The following is a 25,923-nucleotide window of genomic DNA, read 5'->3' on the forward strand; positions in this document are numbered from 1 at the left end:
ACCGCTCACAGTGCTCCTAGTGAGGCTACACCAGTGCCTTAAAAACCCTCAGCGTAACATCCTTGCTTGTATGTTCTGACTCAACCTGCAAGTTAACCTTTAGGGAATACTGCAGGAGAACTCCCAAGTCCCTTTGCACCTCAGTTTTTTGAATTTTCTTCCTGTTTAGAAAATGACCAGACACTTCTTGGCACCTTATACCATCTGCCACTTCTCTGCAGCCTCAGTGCTTCCTCAGCACTACCTGTTCCTTCGCTTGTCTTTGTGTCATACGCAAAGTTGGTCACAAAGGCATCAATTCCATCATTCAAATCATTGACAGACAACGTAAAAAGAAGTTGTCCCAACACCAACCCCAGCAGAAGACCAGTACTCACTGGGAGCCAATGAGAAAACACTCCCTTTATTCCCACTCTTTGTCTCCTGCTAATCAGTAATGCTCTTTTGCTGATACACACACAAAATGCTGGAGGAACTCAACAGGCCAGGCAGCATCTGTGGAAAAGAGTATGGTCAATGTTTTGGGCCGACATTTCACGGAGTCCTGATGAAGGGTTTTGGGCCCGAAATGTCTTCTAACTTCCCACTATTTTTTGTTTTATTATATACCCTCTCCTTTGCTTTTACGTTGGCTTTGACTTCCCTTGTCAGTCATGGTTGTGTCATTCCACCTTTAGAATACTAATTCTTCTCCAGGATCTATCCATCTTAAACCTTCTGAATTGCTCCCAGAAACTCCAGCTGTTGCTGCTCTGCCATCATCCCTGCTAGTGTCCCCTTCCAATCAACTTTGGTCAGCCCCTCTCTCATGTCCCTGTAATTCCCTTTACTCGAATTTAGCCTCTCCCTCTCAATTTGCAGGGTGAATCCTATCATACTTCCACCACTGTCTCTTTTACCTTAAGCTCCCTAATCAAATCCAGTTAATTACAGAACACCCAATCCAGAATAGCTGATCCCCTGGTGGGCTGGAAATGGCATTGAACAATATTTGATCTTGAATAGTATGTTTAAGATTGTGAGAAGTATTCAGTGTTTCTTCTTGTTGAGCCTGAATTCTTAATGGAGTGGCTGTGGGGGTGGTGGTGTGGAATAATATATGTCAGTATGAACCAGCTCTCCTTCTAATGTTTCTTTACAACTGTACCAACCATTGCTCTGAGCAGGAAGTTTTTGCACGGTCTGAAAACTGCGCAACACTTCAATAAAACATTATGTAAATGAAAATTGTAGCTGTGCATTATCAAAGACTACATGCACGAGAGTACTTCAGTTACCGCACAGCTCTAAGGGAATGGTCAAAGATAATGCGCTGTTTTTTTAAAGTCCATTCCTATGAGGAGAGTGTTATAATCCTGATGAAAATACATTTATGACAAGGCAATAGAAGAGCAATCTCCTAGTAAGGACTTTCATTATCTGGAAATATTGAGTTACATCATTAATGAAAGGTTATTTTTTGTTTGTAGCTTTTTTTATGACATGGAGAAAGATGTTGTTATTAGTCAAAGCCTCTGTATAAATTTAATACTATTTAATAGAATGACACACCAAAACTCTGTTGTATGCATTGCTTTTATTATATTGCAGCTACAGGCCACTTTGTTCCATCGTGCTCCAGCCATTTCTTCCTGATGTTTCCATATTGCCACCTCCAGGTTATCTGGAACTAAATGACAAGTCTTAGAAACAGGAAATGTAAAGCTTGTGAACTCAGTTTGACTAATTCATGTAACAAAGTACCTTATCGTTAGGTGTTTATATTTGAATGGTTCTTGTTGCCTTTTACGCAGGAGAATTGGACAATCTTTTAGATGAGTTTATTGCTTTTTTAATGGCACGTACTTACTAATGCATGCCTCATTAACATATAACATTAGATGTCAATAACTTCCACAAAAGGGTGTCTCACATGGCCCTACAGCTAAAGAACACGGTTTCCTGAAATTTACCAGCAGGGTGCTTCGCGGTGCTGCTCCACTTGACTAAACATGTTGAAAACAAATCGGAGGATAAATGTAATTCATCTTCGAACAGCTCAATCTGGTTTCTAATTCTGTGTTCAGATCTTTATATAGTCAGTCCATTCTGAAATTTGAAGAACTTCTGTTTTTTATTTTATAAAGATGGGAAACTCATATGCTGGGCAACTGAAGACAACCCGTTTCGAAGAGGTTCTGCACAATTCTATTGAGGCCTCTCTCCGTTCAAACAGCTTGGTCCCCAGGCCTGTGTTTTCCCAATTATATCTTGAGGCTGAAAACCAGTTAATCTCCAATTTTGAAGGTAAGAATAAAGATGCATTTTTTTAAAAGCTTAACTTTGTGCTGTTTTCATGCTTATGTTCAATGTGTTTCATATCTAAGGTTTCTACTTTATAGGAAAAGAAACCTAGCTTGTATCAATATTTCATTTCTCTACATTTTAAGACTTTTTAAGTGCTTTTACTGATGACTCAATTTTCTTGGGAGTTCATTTCATTGTAGTTATACTGATGGAACAACACAATTCACCATTACTTCTGGAAAGCTGACTATTGGAAAAAGTCTATGAAAAATCTTTTAAAATTTGGACTGTCTGTATCGATGATTGCAAGATAGCATCTCCTTAGGCTTGAAAGCTGAGAAATTTGCCTGTTTTACAAGCGCCCAGTGTAGGAGGCAGCAATTTATAGAGAAACATCGAAACATAAAAAATCTACAGCACAAAACAGACAGTTTGACCCACAAAGCTGTGCCAAGCTTGTTCTTACCTGAGAAATTACCTAGGGTTACCCATAGCCCTCGATTTTTCTGAGCTCCATATACCTGTCCAGGAGTCTCTTAAAAGACCCTATCGTATCCACCTCCACCACCGTTGCCAGCAGCCCATTTCATGCACTCACCACTGTCTGCGTAAAAAAACTTACCCTATCTGTATACCTATCTTCTCTACTCATAGTATCCAGGATCTATCCTGTAAGCAGTGTTCAGACTTTTATACATGCAAAAGTGATACAGCTTCTGTTTGAAACAGTCTGCAAAATGTTTGTGCCCTAAATAGGACCTGTGGTTAGCCAGCTGTGTGGATGTTAACTCTACCTGCAAGGAACCTGAGTAGCAGTCCGTAAGGGACAGTTCAGCCAGAAAGGCTCACCAGCAGTCTTAGAACAGACCACTCCCCACATTTACCACTCACTGTTTGCCCTCCTCTCCTTCCTGAGGGCCACTCTTGGGATGTAACTGGTTCCAACGTAGAATTGGTAATCCCCAGTGGATATCACAGCTCACTAACAGGAGGCTGATATGGCCTGAATAGCACTTTCCGGTGGCCTCCAGCACCCCACCTACAACAATGATAAACTAATTTGTCAAGTGTAAAAATGATTTAGAAGAACTTGCAGTTGATATTGAAGTAGATGGTGTTGCTGACTGTTAGGAGAAAAGCTTTAGGCTGTAGGAAGAAATTGACTAGTGGAACTTAATTCAGAAAAGTGTGAATTAGTACATCGGCAAAGTGCAAAAGGATAAGGAAATATACAGTACATGGCAGGATATTGAGTGGAATACAGATCTTAGACATTAGCAGGACTAGACAATGACTTACTGATCTTTACACTGTGTTTAAAAGAATCTGTGTGTTACATTCCAAGTTTACATTTTTCCTCCATGCCACTTAAAATCCTGCCATTTATTATTATTCAAATCATGGAATATAAAATAAGGGAGACTGTGATGAACCATGTTGGATCCCGGCTTGTATACTGTGGACAGTGTCATCTCCAGATTACAAGAAAGACATGACTGTACCGTGGGACGTGGCTGGGATTAGAGAATTGTAGTTATGAGGGGAGAGTGCTAATCTGGAAATGGTTTTCTTTGGAACCAAAGAGGCAGAAGGAAATTTATAAAATTATGAGGCGTCTCAATTGATTTAGCAGGAGGAATGTATTTTCCTGATCAGAGGGATCAAATTAAGGAGCATTGATTAAAGGGATTTGAGGAAAAGTGAAGGAAGTTATTTTTACTGGGATTTGTTGGATCCTGGCACTCAGTGCTTCAAAGGTTGTTGAAAACAGAAAACCTTGGCTTTAAAAAAAGTGCTTTGATATGCACTGGAAGAGCCCTGGACTGTAGGACTGCTGACAGGTGCTGGAAGATGTGATGATGCTGGAAAATTTTCCTTGCCCAGCATGGACATAAAAAGCCAAATGAGCTCCTTCTATTTTAAATGTTTCTCTGTTTCTATGGTTTTATGAGGCATTCTTTGAAAGTTCCCACAAGTAAAGGAAGCAATAATGTTGACGCAAAGCCGGATTTAAACCATTCACATTAACTTGTCACAGTTGAAGTCGTCAGGTTAATTAAATTTCAAAACTGCTGTGCTATTTTACTTGTTTATAAATGCTAGATAAGAAAGATATGTGTAGAAGGCATATTTGAGTTTCTGAGGAGGTCACTGAATTGATGTTGTACTTCACTTTTGTTAACAGCTCAGGAAAATCTACTTTAAGTTTCCTAAATGCACGTTCAACTTTTCCACTGTTGGTTTGGAACAGCCCTAGAGCAGGTGGTTCAACTGATAGGTCAACTCCTTCTTTGTCTACAGAATGCTGTCCTGTAGTGCCGCGTTTCACTTTCCAAATTTCTGCACCTGCAATTTTAAAAAACAGTTTAATTTCATTTGGCATTTCTTGTTAATTAATGTTGATTTGGGTACATTGCATGATATAGTGTTGGTGATCTGAAAGCAGAACGTTGAATAATATATCCAGTTAATAAATTGACAAAGATGATAATGCTGAGTTTATAGAGTATCTGTTAACCTGGATTTCTGAGCACGCCATCCTTTTGACTGTCTTCACAATTTTTTCTTCAACCATTTGAATAGTCAGAAGATAGCTTGAGGCTGTCATGTCCTGCTAAGCGACACACACAAGCTGCTGGAGGATCTCAGCGGGCCAGGTAGCAACTATGCAGGGAATAGTTGGTATTTTGGGCCGAGACCCTTCATCATGATTTGAAATGAAGGAGGCAGATGCCAAAATAAGAGGGTGGGCAAAAGGCAAAAGAGGTACAAGCTAGCAGGTGATAGGTGAGACCAGATGAGTGGGAAGGTGGGTGGGTGTGGGAGGGGGGATAACAAGCTGGGAGGTAATAGATGGAAGGGTTGAAGAAGGAATCTGGTAGAAGAGGAGAATAGCCCATGTGTAGACTTCTGTGTTGAAAAGGATGTGAGAACTGGCAGGAGGTAATGGGCAGCTCATGAGGGTGAGGGGTGGAGGAAGAGAAAGTGAAAGAGTAACCGAAGTAGGGAATGGAAAAAGAGGGGAAAGGGGAGGGGGGTGGGGAACAGAAGGGAGTGATTACCCAAAGTCAGAGAAATTAATGTTCACGCCTTTCAGGTTGGAGAATACCCAGACAGAATATGAGGTGTTGTTCCTTCAGCCTCAGTTTGGCCTTATTGTGGTAGTAGAAGTCATGGACAGATATGTTGATGTGATTTCCAGCATCTGCAGAGTCTCTTGTGCGACTGAGTTGATGCTTCTCTGATCTCAGTTGTTGGGATGTTCTGACCAATTGAAGTGTGAATTTACAAGGGGCAAACTACAATTTAAAACATTTGGCCACTTTCAGAATTTTGGCTTGTCTCTGTTGATTGCAGAACCAGGCCATTGAGTCATAAGAAACACTGTGTGGAAGTAGCCCTTTGGCCCACTGAGTCTGAGCTGGTCATCTGCTCCCCATTTACACTTACCCAACTTTAATCCCATTTTAGGATTCCCACTTTTTCAGCCATTCCCTCCAGATACTACTACTCGCTTGCTCTCTGGAGGTAAATTGCAGTGCTAATTAACCTAGCAATCCACATGTTTTTCAGATGTGGGAGGAAATTGGAACACACAGACAAAACCTATACTGTCTGTCTGGGTGTCTGTCAAAGATTTGGAGAATGGGCAAAGAAGTGGCAATGTTGTAGGGAACTGCATTGTCATGCTCTTTGGAAGAAGGAATAAAGGCGTGGACTGTCTTCTTAATAGAGAGAAATTTTGAAAAACAGAGCTGCAAAGAGTCTTGGAAGTCCTTGTGTTGGATTCCCTCAAGTTAACTTGCAGGCTGAATCAGGCAAATGCTATTTTAGCAATAATTTCAAAAGGACTAGAATACAAAAGTAACAATGAATCCTGAGGCTTTATAAGGACCTGCTCAGACCACCCTTGGATTATTGCGGGCAGTTTTAGGCCATTTATCTAAGAAAGGATGTGCTGGCACTGGAGAGGGTCCAGAGGAAGTTCACAAGAATGATCTCAGGAATGAAAGGGTTAACATATGAGGAGCATTTGATGGCTCTGGACTTGTACTAACTGAAGTCTGGAAGAATGAGAGAGGATCTCATATTAGATACGAGTGGATATTTCCTATAGTTGGGGAGCCTATGACGAGAGCACATAGCCTCAGATTAGAGGGACATCTGGTTAGAACAGAGATGAGGACATTTTTCTTTAGACAGAGGGTGGTGAATCTGTGGAATTCATTGCCACGATGGCTGTGAAAACCGAGTCATTAGGTATATTTAAGGTAGAGGTTGATAGGTTCTTGATTAATCAGGGTGTCAAATGTTATAGGTGAATAGAATTGAGAGCTGTAATAAATCAGCCATGATGGAATGAGAGGGGACTCAATAGGCCAAATGGCCTAATTCTGCTTCTAAGTCTTATGGGCTTATAGTCTGTCACAGGGAGAATCTGCAAACCCTAAGCAGACAGCACTAGAAGTCAGGTTTGAGTCTGGGTCTCTGGGACTTCAGCTCTACTGCCTGGTCACTTTGCTTCTGGAATTGTATTCAGTATTTCTGATTCATCTCTGAAGTAGACAGAGTCCAGGAGTATTCCTCCTCGCCTCATTAGTGCAGATGCACGTGGTCTTTCTCGGGCAGAGATCAAGGTCTGCTGCATGTCTGGTGTGCACAGGAGAATTTGCCTTTTCTTTGATGTTCGATAGTAATTTCTTGTACCTTCAAATGCACAAGCAATCTGAAAGTTAACCCTATTTTCAATAGTCTATTTTTAAAGAGCTCTAATCTCTGTATAAAATGGATATTTGCATTCTGTGTTTTGTACTAGTTTCAAAAGATTGTGAATCAATATATTCTTGGCCTTCCAAATAATACAGCTTGCAAAAGACCATGCAACGAAGAAGAGGAGGAGGAAGAGGAGGAAGAAGAGGAGGTCGATGATGGCTCTGAGTCCAGCAGCCCCCTCATTCATTATCAAATGAATGCTGCCCCAGAAGGGTGTTGTACCACTGATGGTAAGGTGATAAACCTTTCATACAAAGAATGTTAATTTTCTATCAAAATTAATATTTTTATGAATGACCAGCTTTAAACTTAAAATATTGGTATATACAGTAACTAAACCGTGAGCTCCATCCCTTCCTGAGATGGAGATTGAAGTCCATAGAGGGGAGCCTGTTTCTGTGTTATGCTGAGCTGTGTCCACAACTCTGCAGTTGTCAAACCAAGCTGTGCTGCATCCAGACAGGATGCTTTCTGTGCTGCATGGATTAAAAATTTGCGAGGGTCAAAGTGGACATTCCAAATTTCTTTCTCCTCTTGAGGAATGGGAAGTGCCGGTGAGCTGTTTTTGGCCATGGTGTCAATGTGGTTGGACAAGGACAGGCTTTTGTTGATATTCACTTCTAGGCACTTGAAGCCTTCAGCCCTCTCAAACTCAGCATCATTGATGTAAACAAGAGTGTGTGCACTACCCCCTTCCTGAAGGTAATGAGCAGCTCTTTTGCTGACATTGAGAGAAAAATTGTTATCACTAGGCTCTTATCTGCTTCCTGTACTCCGAATCATCATTATTTGGGATGCAGCCCAAAATTCTGGTGTCTTTTGCAACTTGGAATTGGAGCAGAATCTGACCATAGAGCCAGTGGGGAGTGTACAGGGAGTAGAGTAGGGGGCTAAGGGCACAGCCATGTGACATATCATTATTGAGGATAATTGAGGTGGAGGTGTTGGTGCCTATCCTTACTGATTGCAGTTGGTTGGTCAGGAAGTCAAAGATCCATTGCAAAGGAAGGCACTGAGTCCCAGGTTTTGGGGGTTTGGATATTATTTTGCTTGGAATTACAGTACTGAAGCAGGAGCTGTAGGAAGTAAATAACATTGGTGTCTTTTTCCAGATGCTCCAGAGACTGACACAGGGCCAGGGAGATGGTGTCCCTTGTATACCTGTTCTGGGTATATTCAGGGCAAATTCTAGAGGGCTAAGACATTCTGGAAAGTTGGAGTTAATGCATGACGTAGTTAGCTTTTCAAAGTACTTCATGCTGGCTGCCACTGAGTGGTAATCATTCAGGCACATTTGCTTGTTTTTCTTTGATACCAAAATGATAGTGGCCTTAAAACAGATGGGAACATCAGATTGAAGCAGGGAGAGGTTAAAAATGTTTGCACGTATTCTAGTCCTGACGAAGGGTCTCGGCCCGAAACGTCGACAGTGCTTCTCCTTATAGATGCTGCCTGGCCTGCTGTGTTCCACCAGCATTTTGTGTGTGTTGTTTGAATTTCCAGCATCTGCAGATTTCCTCGTGTTTGCACGTATTCCTGCCAGCTGCTCTGCACAGGAATTAAGGACATGACAAGAAGCTTTCCATGCATCCACTCTCCAAAAGACTAATCTTGTATCTGCAATGGTGACTGTGGATGTATTGGGGCAAGTGGTGACATTCCAATCCCCTCATTTTCATGATGTGCACAGAATGTGCTTTGCTCATTGGGAAGGGATATGCTGCCTGACTTCTCTTTGTAGCCCGTTGTGGCATATAAGCCGTGTCAAAACTGATGACTGATCTGGGACTCAGTTTTGTACTGATATTGTCTCTTGGTATGGCAGAGGTCACCTTTTGCATGTTTATGTTCATTTACGTGTTTAGTGTGCACCCAGAGTGCAAGTTGCTGGCAGTTTCTAATTGCCAGTGAAAGGGCCAAAATAACTTGATAAGAATTAAGATTGCCTCTTTGGTCTCTGCAGTCTGTTGCCCATACTATGTCAGCAAGCAAGTAAACACTGGGCATCCGTTTAAGCCAGTGCCATCACCTGTGTCCAATTAACGCACTGTGGAAACTGCTTTTCTCTACATCTTATTGACATCGCCGTGCATTATTGGTGGCTATTGGGAAATAGGAAGATTGGTGCGCAAGTGAAATTGGAGAAGCACAGGAAGCTAGAAACCTGACTAAGAGTGCCCCCAAACTAGTTCCTGCTCCATATCTTTCCAGAAATCTGTGGGTAAGGAGTGGGGTTATTTCATAAACTGGCCCAACTCCTGTTTTCATTTCTGCAGAGGAAAATATAATTTTTCTGGGATCCGTCATCACACTTGGGAAAGAAGTGCTGAGTCAGGTTTTGGTTCTGTAAGGTAATGTTAGGCCTTCGTGATCTGAATGTCCACAATTGTCAGGCAGAACCAGGAGCGATTCTGACTCAATGATATCTCTGTCTACAAATCAGCCTTAGAGATAGCCACTTGAGGCATGTGAGATTAAGCCAACCAGTAGTTACCATAGTGTTATACTCTCCCCTCATTGGAGAATAGTGTCTTACATTGTTGTCTTGCTTTTATTTACTTTCTACTTCCACAATGTAAACAATCCTGGATACATCTGTCACCTACCTGCCTCACCTCCACCCCTTCCCCAATGGCTTCTTCTGCACATCATCGCTCACCCTCCCACCTGCTTCCAACAACCAACAAGGACATTGGGGATAACTTTGCTGCTGTTCTGTAAAGTATTGCCTTGGCAACTTTTACGTCGACCTGGGAGAATAACTGAGGCCTTGGATAATCATCGTTTCCAAAACTGCAGCATGATTTCAGATTTGCCTTAGAGCATCAACTTTGATTTACGTCTTATGAGACTGACACAAGAACCTTCAGATTGTTAAAGGGAGAGCACTATGACAGAGCCATCGTTGATGTGGTTAGGGTTAATGGATTAAAAAGATCCATTAAAGGTGATGTCCATTATTAAGGACTCCTATCACCCAGGGCTTGCCCTCTTCTCATTGTTACCGTCAGGTAGGAGGTACAGAAGCCTGAAGGCACACACTCAGCGATTCAGGAACAGCTTCTTCCCCTCTGCCATTTGATTCCTAAATGGACATTGGACCCATGAACACTACCACACTTAAAAAAAAATATTATTTCTGTTTTTGCACTGTTTTAAGCTATTCAATATACATGTACTTATTGCCATTGATTTATTTTTTTCATTGTATATTATCATGTATTGTATTGAACTGCTGCTGCTAAATTAACACATTTCACAACACACGCCGGTGATAATAAACCTGATTCTGATTCTGAGATTATCTCTTTTTTTTGCTGGCAATGTGATACCAAATACAAGATGGCATCATTTCAGTCAAGGTGTACGTACCATTCTTTCTGCCTTTAGATTTGGATTCATGGATTGTTGCAGGATTAACTTGAATTTTCAAGCAAACCCTAATTCCCTAAATTGACTATTTTGTGTTTGGCCTGCACAAGAAATATCTTTGAACCAAGTAACCAACTAAGTTTATAAATGTGAAGATTCAGGAATTTGCCTTATGCTCTTTTCAGGTGAACCTGTTCTTTCTTTCTTGTCTTAAAAAATGAGTCTGTTTCAGTTTGATTCTTATTTTTTTTAGGTTTCTGCCAGGCAGGAAAGGACATACGACTAGCTTCCATATCAAATGAGCAGTCTGAACTGCCATCAGGATTCCTGCTAGTTGGTGCAAAGTCTCCAAACCTTCCAGAGCACCTGTTAGTCTGTGCTGTGGATAAGCGATTTTTACCAGATGACAATGGTCGAAATGCTCTATTGGGTAAGATTGGCTTTTTTTAAAAAATCACGACAGTCTATCATTGTGTTCTTGGGTCCATATTATTCATGTGGAGTTAGAATCAAAATGCAATCCCAATTCGTTCTTAGTTCAATTCATTAAAATTTGATGCAACTTTCATATTGGTAATTCAGCAACAGAAAATCCATGGAATAAAAAATGCCAATTGAAGAACTAAAAATGCAACCTCTGCATTTTGGAAGAAATTGAAATAAATAGTTTTGTTGAACCATGACAATTATAGCTATGTGTTTGATTTAAACCAACAGCACAAGTAACCTTCTAAATGCAGAAGGAGTAAAGCAGCAAATATTTAGACGTAATGTTGTTCCATTTTTTACAATTAAAATTCCTGAAAGACATGGCTTCTTCACCACATATCTTTCCACATAATGGTGTTCAGATATAAAACAATCCAATTTTATCCCTGTAACACTGTTACTCTAGTCCTGTGTGCAGTTAGGAATTTAAATCACTTTGTTTGCTTGCTTGTCCCAGATTACCCGCAGCTCACAGTTCTTGATTTTCACCATTTCTTCTGAGCAAGCATAATTTTTTAAAGATGAAAAACGAAAAAAGAAAGCTGCAAGACAGCAAATGCTGAAAGTCTGAAATAAAGCAAATGCTGGAATCACTCAGAAGCCAGGTAGCATCTATGGTAAGAGAACCAATTAACACCACAGGTCTGAGACCTGAAGGGTTTCTGAGCTGAAATATTAACTGTTACTCTTTCTGCAGCTGCTGACCGAACTGCTGAGCACTTCTAGCATTTTCTATCCCTGTTATTGTTTTAAAACTGTCCATTAATGTAATTGGAATCCAACTACAATTTTAACAAATCATTGAAAATAGAAAGTTCTGTTAAATTTCCCCACAAAGTAACCCAACAAAAGTTCAAAATGACACTTTTTTTTCATCAGGTAGGCTTTAAGCACCTCTCCTACAAACTAATCTTGGCACAAAGCCTAGGACGATCTGGCATTAGCCACTCCCAAGTCTTGGCAGAGTACCTCTGGACATCCAATGATCCCGCTGATTTATTACCTGGAAAATGCAAGAAGCTGGCTGGTGAAATTTAAATAAAACATGGAATTTACATTCATCTAGCAGAAACTAAGCCACAGTTAAAATCACGAGTCCACTGCTCCAAACTGCAGGTGCTTAAGTTGATGCCTTGATTACGGAGAGAAATAGTGTGTGTCTGGGTAAATGAAACAAAGCAAAGAAGAGATCAGCATGGACTGTATGGGTCATAGGGCCTGTTTTTGTGCTGTAGTACTCTATGGCAAGCTTAAAATTGAAAGTAAAATAGCAGGTTGGACGTAAAAGTGAAATTATATCCACTGTACAGTATTTATTTTACTTTAATTGTTTAATAAATATTTACATCCTGCTCAGACGGAATCAAACCAGTTCACAAATGGCACTTTGAAGGAATTATGGTATCGAAGTGGAGAAAAAAAAATCTTGACATGCAATGCACATCACTCAAACTTGGCCAAGACTGCAAAGAGTAGTCTCAGTGCTCATGCTCCACAGCACTTTTACAGCGGATACTATGGGGACTGCGACAAGAGCTACATCAGCTAGACAGGACATTAACTCTCAACTTATGGGAACACAAACTGTGGAGACTGTGACAAGAATGACATCAGCTAGACAGGACATTAACTCTCAACTTATGGGAACACAAACTGTGGAGACTGTGACAAGAACTACGTTGGTTAGACAGGATGTAAACTCTTAAACTACGGGAACACAAACTGGCAGCATGGAGATATGATCCACTGTCGCTGATTGGGACCATGAAAACCACTTTAACTAGGACATTGTGGATGTTCTGGTGCAGGCAAATGCGAAGCAGGGATGAGAATTCTTAGAAGCGTGGTTCCCTTCTCAGAACTCCATAAACAAAATTACTGAAATAGACACCATCTACGAACACTTAAGAGCCAAAGAAACGCAAGCCAATAGAATTCAAAGGTCAACTGAAGGGGAGGCTGATCAGAATTGAAGCATGCAAACGGGGGCCTATATAAACATGAGCACTCCCAGAGAGAAAAAACGAACAACTGCGCACTTAGGATGTTACCTCAGCTGGTGATGAAACATCTGCAAGCTCATTGCCAAGCTTGGCGAACACCACAAAACTAAACTTTTACAGACATATTGAAAATGTGCGCCTAAGGGCTAAGGCATCGGTGTCCCCTGTTTCCATCCAAGGGGTCAGTGTGGACATGGTGGAGGATTACAAATACCTGGGGATACGAATTGACAATAAACTGGACTGGTCAAAGGACACTGAGGCTGTCTACAAGAAGGGTCAGAGCCATCTCTATTTCCTGAGGAGACTGAAGTCCTTTAACATCTGCCGGACGATGCTGAGGATGTTCTACGAGTCTGTGGTGGCCAGTGCTATCATGTTTGCTGTTGTGTGCTGGGACAGCAGGCTGAGGGTAGCAGACTCCAACAGAATCAACAAACTCATTCGTGAGGCCAATGATGTTGTGGGGGTGGAACTGGACTCTCTGACGGTGGTGTCTGAAAAGAGGATGCTGTCCAAGTTGCATGCCATCTTGGACAATGACTCCCATCCACTCCATAATGTACTGGTTAGGCACAGGAGTACAATCAGCCAGAGACTCATTCCACCGAGATGTAACACAGAGTGTCATAGGAAGTCAGTCCTGCCTGTGGCCATCAAACTTTACAACTCCTCCCTCGGAGTGTCAGACACCCTGAGCCAATAGGCTGGTCCAGGACTTATTCCCTCTTGGCATAATTTACTTATTATTATTTAATTATTTATGGTTTTATATTGCTATACTTCTACACTATTCTTGGTTGGTGTGACTGTAATGAAACCCAATTTCCCTTCGGATCAACAAAGTATGTCTGTCTGTCTGTAACCTTACCAGTAAGAGGCATCCCATAAGTTAAAACAAACATTAACAATGAGTTTAAGGAGAGAAATTTTCTGTCAATGAGAGGAGAAGAAAAATGCTTGCATTAAATGTAATGCTCTGTATCAGGAAGAGTTGAGGCAGAAACTAAAACACCTATTCAGATACAAATGAGTAAATAATTTGAGCAAGCAGAACAGTGTGGCCTTTAGGGTTTGTTTTTGATTGTTCTTGCTGAGATTTAGCACAGATATCACAGATTAAATGTCTGATTCCTGCTGTAAGTGTTTATGGTTTTATTGTTAATTCCCTCAGCAAGATGTTGAAAGCAGAATCTGATTTTCTTTTACTGTGACCTTGCACAACTTTGCTCTCAGTGTCTGAGTCATGCTTTCCTTGGGTGGATACAGATTTTATACAACGTTTAAAAGCTTGTTTCTGATTGCCTAATTTATTTAACTAATTGTGTTAATACATTTTTTTTTGTATTTTAATGAAAGCATTCCCAAATGCTAAGTATACCTTTTAAAGTGGCCAGAATTAGGGAGCAGTTTTAAGCATAAAGAAGAAAGTTCTGATGGATTATAAATATTATTGATGTCAACTTGAGTTAAAAATAATCTGTTGCTGTTTGGAAGAACTGTGACAATTTCATTATTTTCTGCAGAAATGTAATTTCAGCGTACTTATGATGTAGAAGTGGCATTAGTCAAGTATGCATGTTGATTCTGGGAATCCTCTACAAGGAATAGATTTACTTGATGCATCATCATGGCTGAAGTTCTTAACAGTGGTGTTTCTTACCTGGCACAATATTGGAGTAACTTTGGGTGACTTCACCTGTTTCTAAAAGTGTCAGAAAGGAAACTGGAAAAGGCAGACTGCTTTTCTGGTGTTCGATTAAACATCATGATGATATCTGGGTCACGAGAAAATGTTTGGAGTTGTCTGAGCTTATAACCAAAAATGAAAATTTAAGCCCTCACCTGATAGACACAGACAACATTTTCCACATACGATTGGTAAATTAGTTTATTATTGTCATGTATACCAAGATACAGGAGAAAACTTGTCTTGCACTCTGTCCATACAGATCAATTAATTAAAATTGAGGTAGTATAAGTTAAAACAATAACAGAATGCAGAATAAGGTGTTACAGTGCAGGTAGACGGAAAGGTGCAGGGTCACAACATGGTAGGTTGTGAGATCAAGAGAACAGGGGTCATTCAGTAGTAATAGTGGGATAGAAGCTGTCCTTGGGCCTGGTGGTATGTGCTTTTAGGCTGTTGTATATGTGGGAAAGAAGAGAGAATGTCTGGGGTGAGTGGGATCTTTGATTATACTGGCTGCTTAGTGAGGCAGGGAGAAGGATAGACCATGGCTGGTTTCCTTCCTGTGTCCTATCCAGATGCATCATGGCTTGGCATGGGAGCTCCTTGGTCCATGACAGTTCCTTGCAGTCATGGGCAAAATAGTTGCCCTACTAAGCCATAATTCATCAAGATAAGATGCTTTCTGTGGAGCATCAATAAAAATAGGCAAGAGGCAAAGAGAGCATGCCAGATTTCTTTAGCCTCTTCAGAAAGTAGAGGTACTGGTGAGCTTCCTTGGCTGTGCACTGACTTAATGTAAACAGGAACATTTGCAACATCCCCTTTCCTGAACTAAGTGATCAATTATTTTGTTTTGCTGACAGTGAAGGAAAGGTTGTTGTAGTGTTCTCGCACAGGTGTAAAAGAACTCTGAACTAAACACCAAGCATAATTCAGTCAATGAGGCGGTCCCAGTAAGATTAACCGTTTACTGTTCACTCTTCCACATTAACGTATGGTGAAAACTGTTGATAAAACAATACAAAATATATACAGTATTTGTTTCCTTCTTGACATCACATTTACATCATAAATACTTGCAAAAGTAAAACTACAACAACTATATTACATTAAAGTGCAACATACAGTCAGAATCTACCTACGCCATCGACTGGCTTTAAATACACTTCAACACAAACTATCCGCAACTCTTTAAATAACAAAAAACATAAACTTTATCAACCGTCATTACTTTTAACAGGATCAGCGTTAACATTTTTAATTCAACATATCGATTATCTCATGAACTTACGGCGTTGCTTCACTGATGTTTCTAGTGCGTAGAAAGAAAACTTTTCTTGCGCTGATCCTGCACACACACAAGCCCCCTCCTTCCCGTTTCTCCAAACCGGTATTTTCCCACAAGACGCGGCGTAACCGGGTGTGACATCATCGCATGCCGCGATATATCACAGACAACGAATTTACTTTAAACAACCTTAACTTTAACTAGAAAACGATAACAAATGAATTACTAAAGCGAAAATATAATAAACTAAACAAATGCCTTAAAGGCAACACAGTTGTTGTCTTGACAAAATGTGACCAGGCTTCCTATCTCCTTCCTGTACTCAAATTCGTTGTTAGTTGCGATGGAGCCTGCTATGGTAGCATCCTCTGGGAACTTGTAGATTGAGTTAGAGCAAAATCTGCCACAGAGACTAGTGTAGGGGCCTGGGGGCGCAGACCTGTGGAGCAACAGAGTTGAGAATGAACATGGTAGAGGTGTTACTGCCTCTTCCATACTGATGGTGGTCTGTTGATGAGCAAGTTGAGATGTTGAGTCCTAGGTTTCGAAGTTTGTAGATGGGTTTAGAAACATAGAAAATCTACAGCACAACGCAGGCCCTTCGGCCCAAAAAGCAGTGCCAAACATGTACTTACTTTAGAAATTACGTAGGGTTACCCATAGCCCTCTATTTTTCTAAGCTCCATGTACCTATCCAGGAATCTCTTAAAAGACACTATTGTATCCACCTCCATCACCATCGCTAGCAGAGCATTAGTCAATAAACAGTAGACTGACATACACTCAATGACTTTCTTATTAGTTACCCCTGCACACCCGCTCATTAATACAAATATCTAATCAGTTGATCACATGCAGCAACTCAATGCATAAAAACATGCAGACATTGTCAAAACGTTCAGCTGTTGTTCAAATCTAACATCAGAAGAGGAAAAGAAATGTGATCTAAGTGACTTTGACCATGGAATAATTGTTGATACCAGGCGGGGTAGTTTTAGGATCTTAAAAACTGCCAATCTCATGGAATATTCACGCACAACAGTCCCTAGAGTTTACATAGAATGATGCGAAAAAGGAAAAAAGTGAGCATCAGTTCTGTGGTCGAAAACATCTTTTAGACAATAGACAATAGACAATAGGTGCAAAAGTAGACCATTCGGCCCTTCGAGCCTGCACCGCCATTCTGAGATCATGGCTGATCATCTACTATCAATACCCAGTTCCTGCCTTGTCCCCATATCCCTTGATTCCCCTATCCATAAGATACCTATCTAGCTCCTTCTTGAAAGCATCCAGAGAATTGGCCTCCACTGCCTTCTGAGGCAGTGCATTCCACACCCCCACAACTCTCTGAGAGAAGAAGTTTTTCCTTAACTCTGTCCTAAATGACCTACCCCTTATTCTTAAACCATGCCCTCTGGTACTGGACTCTCCCAGCATCTGGAACATATTTCCTGCCTCTATCTTGTCCAATTCCTTAATAATCTTATATGTTGCAATCAGATCCCCTCTCAATCTCCTTAATTCCAGCGTGTACAAGCCCAGTCTCTCTAACCTCTCTGCGTAAGACAGTCCGGGCATCCCAGGAATTAACCTTGTGAATCTACGCTGCACTTCCTCTACAGCCAGGATGTCCTTCCTTAACCCTGGAGACCAAAACTGTACACAATACTCCAGGTGTGGTCTCACCAGGGCCCTGTACAAATGCAAAAAAGGATTTCCTTGCTCTTGTATGCAATTCCCTTTGTAATAAAGGCCAACATTCCATTAGCCTTCTTCACTGCCTGCTGCACTTGCTCATTCACCTTCAGTGAGTGATGAACATGGACTCCTAGATCTCTTTGTATTTCTCCCTTACCTAACTCTACACCATTCAGATAATAATCTGCCTTCCTGTTCTTACTCCCAAAGTGGATAACCTCACACTTATTCACATTAAACGTCATCTGCCAAGTATCTGCCCACTCACCCAGCCTATCCAAGTCACCCTGAATTCTCCTAACATCCTCATCACATGTCACACTGCCACCCAGCTTAGTATCATCAGCAAACTTGCTGATGTTATTCTCAATGCCTTCATCTAAATCGTTTATGTAAATCATAAATAGCTGTGGTCCCAATACCGAGCCCTGTGGCACCCCACTAGTTACCACCTGCCATTCCGAGAAACACCCATTCACCGCTACCCTTTGCTTTCTATCGGCCAATCAGTTTTCTATCCATGTCAATATCTTCCCCCCAATGCCATGAGCTCTGATTTTACCCACCAATCTCCTATGTGGGACCTTATCAAATGCCTTCTGAAAATCGAGGTACACTACATCCACTGGATCTCCCTTGTCTAACTTCCTGGTTACATCCTCGAAAAACTCCAATAGATTAGTCAAGCATGATTTGCCCTTGGTAAATCCATGCTGGCTCGGCCCAATCCTATCACTGCTGTCTAGATATGCCACTATTTCATCTTTAATAATGGACTCTAGCATCTTCCCCACTACTGATGTTAGGCTGACAGGACGATAGTTCTCTGTTTTCTCCCTCCCTCCTTTCTTAAAAAGTGGGATAACATTAGCCATTCTCCGATCCTCAGGAACTGATGCTGAATCTAAGGAACATTGGAAAATGATTACCAATGCATCCGCAATTTCCAGGGCCACCTCCTTTAGTACCCTAGGATACAGACCATCTGGACCTGGGGATTTGTTAGCCTTCAGTCCCATCCGTCTACTCATCACCGTTTCCTTCCTAATGTCAATCTGTTTCATTTCCTCTGTTACCCTATGTCCTTGGCTCATCCATACATCTGGGAGATTGCTTGTGTCTTCCCTAGTGAAGACAGATCTAAAGTACTTATTAAATTCTTGTGCCATTTCTCTGTTTCCCATAACAATTTCACCCAATTCATTCTTCAAGGGCCCAACATTGTTCTTTCTTTCTTTCTTTTTCAATTTTTTTATTAATATCAACATGATAAGATTAGTACATAGATAATGGGATTACAAACTTACAAAATTAAAATGAACATAAAAGGATACATAAGCAATAAGTACATTATAGTTGTCTTCCCAAATCATGAATGATACAAGTATCATATAAACGAGACAAAAAAAACTAAGTAATTCATGTTGAAAAAAAAAGAAAAGAGAAAAAGAAAAAAAATATTAATACCCTAAGGAAAACTAAACTATTAAGAAAAAAAGAAGGAAGGAGAAAAAAAATTATTTAAAAAAATAAATAAATGGGCTGTTTATGGTATCTATAAAAAAATTACAAAATCATCAGTGTCCCCAACTCCGATCCTCTCAACATATATATATATATATATATATATATATATATATATATAATCAAAACCGGAAAAACAAATAGGATTGGAACAGAGTCAAATTACATCATGTGAAAATATTGAATAAATGGCCTTCAAATCTTTTCAAATTTAATAGAAGGGTCATATACGACACTTCTAATTTTCTCCAAATTTAGACATAACATAGTTTGAGAAAACCAATGAAATACAGTAGGGGGATTAATTTTTTTCCAATTCAACAAAATAGATCTTCTAGCCATTAATGTAAGAAATGCAATCATCTGACAAGCAGAAGAAGATAAATGGATTGACCCCATCATTGGTAAACCAAAGATTGCAGTAATAGGATGTGGTTGTAAATCAATGTTCAATGCCGTAGAAATAATATCGAAAATGTCTTTCCAATATTTTTTCAAAAGCGGACATGACCAAAACATATGAGTTAAAGTAGCTATCTCAGAATGACATCTGTCACATATAGGATTTCTATGGGATTAAAAACAAGCCAATTTATCCTTGGACATATGAGCCCTGTGCACAACTTTAAACTGTATCAATGAATGTTTAGCACATATAGAGGATAAATTAACTAATTGAAGAATTTTATCCCAATTCTCAATAGGGATAATAAAGTTCTCTTTCCCAATCATTTTTAATCTTATAAAAGGCCTCTGAATGTATTTTCATAATTATATTGTAAACATTTGATATTACACCTTTCTGAAAAGGATTTAGTTCTAACAATTTCTCCAAAATATCAGAAGAATCAAGATTTGGAAAGGTAGGAAGTGCAGTGTTTAAGAAATTCCTAATCTGTAAATATCTAAAAAAATGAGATCTGGGCAAATTATATTTATTAGATAATTGTTCAAAAGACATAAAACAATTATCCAAAAATAGATCAGAAAATCGTAGTATTCCTTTAGTCTTCCAAGCTGAATAAGCTTGGTCAATAATAGAAGGATGAAAAAAGAAATTGGATACAATAGGAATAGTTAAAACAAATTGATTCAACCCAAAAAATTTCCGAAATTGAAACCATATACGTAAAGTGTGTTTGACTATCAGATTGTCAATTCGTTTATGCAATTTAGAAAGAGCAAAGGGAAGAGAAGTCCCTAAAATAGAACCCAATGAAAATCCTTGTAGAGATTTAGTTTCCAGATTTACCCAATGAGGGCTAGGAGATAAATCCCAATCCCTTAACCGATATTTCAATTATCGAATATTAATTGCCCAATAATAAAATCTAAAATTAGGCAATGCCAATCCACCTTCCCTCCTTGCCTTCTGTAAATATCTTTTACCTAATCTAGGATTTTTGTTCTGCCATATATATGAGGAAATTTTTGAATCAACATTGTCAAAAAAGGATTTTGGAATAAAAATTGGTAACACTTGAAATATATATAAGAACTTGGGTAAAATAATCATCTTAATAGTATTAATCCAACCTATCAGAGATAAAGACAATTGTGACCATTTAGTGAACAAACCTTTAATCTGATCAATTAAGGGTAAAAAATTAACCTTGAATAACTCCTTATGATTTTTTGTAATTTTAATCCCTATGTATATAAAAAAGTCATTAATTTAAAAGGTAAATTTCCATAAATTGGAACCTGTCTATTTAAGGGGAACAATTCACTCTTATTAAGATTCAATTTATACCTGGAAAAATTACTAAACTGAGCCAACAATGATATAACTGCAGGAATGGATTTCTCAGGATCAGAAAAATATAATAACAAGTCATCTGCGTATAATGATAACTTATGTATATCCATCCCACGAGTGATGCCAAAAATGTTAGGTGATTCTCTAATAGCAATTGCCAAAAGTTCTATAGCAATATGAAATAATAATGGACTAAGAGGACAACCTTGCCTCGTACCCCGAAATAAACGAAAAAAGATCTTTGATTGTTAGTAAAAACCGAGGCTACTGGAGTATGATATATCAATTTAATCCAGGATATAAATGTCGGACTAAAATTAAACTTCTCAAGCACAGTAAATAAATATGGCCATTCAACTCTATCAAATGCTTTCTCCGCATCTAATGAAATGACTCATTCTGAGGTGCTGCGTGAAGGAGTATCAACAATGTTCAATAATCTCCTAATATTGAAAAAAGAATAGCGATTTTTAATAAAACCAGTTTGATCCTCCGAGTTAATTTGAGGTAATACCTTCTCCAGCCTGTTCGCCAGTAACTTGGAAAAGATCTTGGAATCTACATTCAATAAGAATATTGGCCTATAGGATGCGCACTCAGTAGGGTCTTTATCTTTTTTTCAATATTAAAGAAATGGAAGCTCTGTAAAAAGATTGTGGCAATTTACCTAGTCTAATTGCTTCTTCAAAAACCTTGCATAACCAAGGAGAAAGAGTGGAGGAAAAACACTTTAAAAATTCCACTGTATACCCATCTGGACCTGGTGCTTTCCCAGAATTCATAGACGAAATAGCACCTTTAATTTCTGCATCCGTAATAGGAGCTTCTAATATTAAAAGTTCTTCTGATGATAATTTTGGAAAATTCAATTTCCCAAGAAAATCATGCATAGTATTATGATCATGAGGAAATTCAGAATGATACAGAGAGGTATAAAAATCTTGAAAAGATTTGTTTATCTCATCATGGTCAACTGTCAGTTCACCATTCTGTTGACGAATCTTAATAATTTGACGTTTAACCGAAGCATTTTTCAATTGGTTAGCTAACAGTTTACCCGATTTATCGCTATGTATATAAAAATCAGTTCTGGTTTTCATTAATTGATTTTCAATTGAAGATGTAAGTAATAAACTGTGTTCCATTTGAAGCTCAACCCTTTGTAAAGCTCCTTACTAGGAGCAATCGAATATTTCTTGTCAATTTCTTTAATCTTATTAACCAATAAAAAAGTTTCCTTCTTAATACGTTTTCTCAAACCAACAGAATAGGAGATAATCTGTCCACGTATATATGCTTTAAAAGTGTCCCAAAGTATTCTGCAGGAAATTTCATCCGTGAGATTAGTTGAAAAGAAGAAATCAATCTGTTCCTTCATAAATTTAATGAAATCCGGATCTTGCAATAAGGTAGAATCAAATCGCCATTGTTTAGTGCTAGAAGCTGTATCCATTAATTTAATAGAAAGTTTCATTGGAGCATAATCAGAGATGGCTATAATGTCATAATTACAACAGGTTACAGATGGAATAAAATGAGAGTCAATAAAAAAAAGTCAATTCTCAAGTAAGAATGATAAACGTGTGAGAAAAATGAAAACTCTTTGTCCTTAGGATGCAGAAATCTCCAAATATCGAAAATTCCATTATCAGTCAAAAAAGAATTGATGTAAGTGGCCGACTTATTTGGTAAAGTCTGAATGGATATAGATCTATCCAGCAAAGGATTTAAACAACAGTTGAAGTCACCACCCATATTTAACATATATTCATTTAGATTAGGTAGAGAAGTAAATAAAGACTTAAAGAAATCAGGATCCACATTTGGAGCATAAACATTAACCATAGCAACCTTCTTATTAAAAAGTAACCCAGTAATTAACAAAAATCTACCACTCGGATCCGAAATAATATTGTGTTGAACAAAAGCAATAGAGGAGTCAATAAAAATTGAAACTCCCTTTACTTTAGCATTCAAATTCGAATGGTACTGTTGACCCTTACAAAACCTAAAAAAAGTTGATTGTCCTCTTTCCTCACATGAGTTTCTTGTACAAAAATAATATGCGCATTCAGTCTTTGGAATACTTTAAAAATCTTTTTCCGTTTAATCGGATGGTTTAAGCCATTAGTATTCCAAGAAACAAAATTAATGGTCTGAGCCATATTTCTAAAATCAACCTTTTGGTATATAAAGGGTTAACCAAAGTATGAACTCATGCACCCGGAAAAGGAACAAAAATAAGGGGAGGACCCGGAAATGATGACACAGCGGACATTTTAGTAGTTTGAAATCAGCCCAAATGAAAAAACTCGAAAAACTAATAAAAAGAGCAATAGAATTAAAAGGGAACCCCCCCGTCCACCACCCACGGAAAAGAGACCCTGCTGAGCCTGAAAAAGGCCAGGAAAAAAAGAAATTGTGAGACTAAATCTACCCCCATGTCTCCAGAAGGCGACTCCAGATATATAAAGGAGAAAAAAAAAGATCCACCCAAAATCCTAAAAAGTAATTAACACTATACTAAAACAGACTTCTTAATATAATTGCTAGTAAAAAAAACCAAGAAGAATATAAACACTGGTAACTTATAAATCGGGTTAAAACCCGAACAAATAAAAGTTAGGATGTGATAAGAAAGGCATTATAGGAAGAAGACGACAAAAAAAATGGCGAAATTAAAAAAAAAGCAAGAAATATTTTAGAAAAGAAACCGCCATCTTAGTTACACAAAAAATGAAAAAGATATATATCAAAACATTTTTAAAAATTCACCTTCAAAGGATTAATAATAATAACCAAAAATAAAATACAATGGTTGGGTTAAAGTAAGTAAATTAAAAAGATTAGTACGTCGATAAAGAAAAACTTTAATTGGAATATAAAATGTAAAATAAACCTACACCAATAGTCAGAAACAAAATATGGTTTTGGAAACAAAAACTATCTTGTAACGATCAAAACCATACATTTATTAGAGATGAGAATCCGAAACAGTAGGATAGTTCTCATCCAGAAAGCTTCGAGCATCAGATGTGGAGAGAAAAACACGATGTGGTGCATTCAAAGGCGAGATTCTAAGTTTTGCAGGGTATAAAAGTGCTGTTTTAGGTTTTTCTCATAACATTCGGACATCAAAGGTTTAAAAACGAGCCGTGCCTTCATTACTTCTGGGCTGAAATCCTCCACGAGCCGAAAGTGGGATTCTCTCAATTTAACCATCCCTAAATGCCGAGCCAAACGAATAAGGTGCTCTTTAACATGCACATAATGAAATCGAACAATTACAACCGGTGGTTTAGATGAAGAACTTGGTGATCGGCTCATAATTCTATGGGCACGATCAAGTAACGGAGGACTGTCTGGGAATACAGAAGGGAACGCATCCTTTAAAAGTTGAGCGAAATACTTCGAGGGGTCCCCTTGTTCGATACCTTCGGGGAGACCAAGTATGCGTAAGTTCTGTCTTCTAGACTGATTTTCAAAATCGACACTCTTGGCTTTAAGTATTTCCAACTGTTTAATCGCCGAAGATAATTTCTGTTCCAGTTTCTCGATTTTCAAGTCTCGCTTCCGAGCGTCCTCTTGCAGAGTTGCAATTAGAGTTTGATGCTGTTTAACTTCATGATCAATCTTATCCAGAGAATCCTGGAAAGCCTTAAATCTGCTTTGAAAGTTTGTCGTTGTTCTTCAGATTTTTCATTCAAGAGCTCCAATATCGTATCATAAGTCAATTCAGTACGCTTAGGATCAGTCTTTTTTTTCCATTGCCGTTAGAATCTTTCCCAGGGTCTCGCCATTTAGATCTTAAAGCCATTTCAGTACTCATTTCTTCAAAATTCAGAGTACCCTCTTAAAGATAAGTCCAAAAAAGTGACAAGAATCTTCTGGTGTAGGTAAAAATAAGTTAAATAAGGGTGATCATAGGTTAGAAAAGTAAAGGTTATGGAGCGAATCTAAAACAGTGCTCACTCCATGAGCGTCTCCTGGTGACTCCCCAACATTGTTCTTAACTATCTTCTTTCTCTTCACATACCTAAAAAAGCTTTTGCTATCCTCCTTTATATTCCTGGCTAGCTTGCGTTCGTACCTCATTTTTTCTCCACGTATTGCCTTTTTAGTTAAGTTCTGTTGTTCCTTAAAAATTTCCCAATCATCTGTCTTCCCACTCACCTTAGCTCTGTCATACTTCTTTTTTTTTAATGCCATGCAATCTCTGACTTCCTTTGTCAACCACTGTGGCCCCTTTCCCCCCTTTGAATCCTTCCTTCTCTGGGGGATGAACTGATTTTGCACCTTGTGCATTATTCCCAAGAATACCTGCCATTGCTGTTCCACTGTCTTTTCTGCTAGGATATCCGACCGTTTAACTTTGGCCAGCTCCTCCCTCATGGCTCCATAGTCTCCTTTGTTCAACTGCAACACTGACACTTCCGATCTGCCCTTATCCTTCTCAAATTGCAGATAAAAACTTATCATATTATGGTCGCTACCTCCTAATGGCTCCTTTACTTCAAGATCGCTTATCAAATCCTGTTCATTACACAACACTAAATCCAGAATAGCCTTGTCCCTGGTCGGCTCTCGTACAAGCTGTTCCAAGAATGCATCCCGTAGGCACTCTACAAACTCCCTATCCTGGGGTCCAGCACCAACCTGATTCTCCCAGCTCACCTGCATGTTGAAATCTCCCATAACTACTGCGACATTACCTTTGCCACATGCCAATGTTAACTCCCTATTCAACTTGCACCCAATATCCATGCTACTGTTTGGTGGCCTGTAGACAACACCCATTAGGGTCTTTTTGCCCTTACTGTTCCTCAGTTCTATCCACACAGACTCTACTTCTCCTGATCCTATGTCCCCCCCTTGCAAAGGACTGAATCTCATTCCTCACCAACAGGGCCACCCCACCCCCTCTGCCCACATTTCTGTCCCTACGATAGCACGTATACCCTTGTACATTCATTTCCCAGGTCTGATCTCCCTGCAGCCATGTCTCCATTATCCCAACAACATCATAGTTACCCAT

The 25,923-nt window shown here is 39.2% G+C and overlaps 1 protein-coding gene across 4 annotated transcripts in view; it reads left to right on the forward strand.

Moving 5' to 3' along the window:
* The window catches only part of greb1 (growth regulating estrogen receptor binding 1), a 275,907-nt gene that overhangs the window by 134,642 nt on the left and 115,342 nt on the right, over positions 1-25,923 (forward strand). For all 4 annotated transcript variants that reach the window (XM_073056928.1, XM_073056930.1, XM_073056929.1 and 1 more), the window contains 3 exons: positions 2,127-2,286; positions 7,152-7,289; positions 10,685-10,861. In XM_073056928.1, the coding sequence (XP_072913029.1) occupies positions 2,127-2,286; positions 7,152-7,289; positions 10,685-10,861 (475 nt within the window). The remainder of the gene's footprint in view (positions 1-2,126; positions 2,287-7,151; positions 7,290-10,684; positions 10,862-25,923) is intronic.

Source organism: Hemitrygon akajei, chromosome 9 (assembly GCF_048418815.1).
Source record: "Hemitrygon akajei chromosome 9, sHemAka1.3, whole genome shotgun sequence".
Classification (NCBI taxonomy): domain Eukaryota; kingdom Metazoa; phylum Chordata; class Chondrichthyes; order Myliobatiformes; family Dasyatidae; genus Hemitrygon; species Hemitrygon akajei.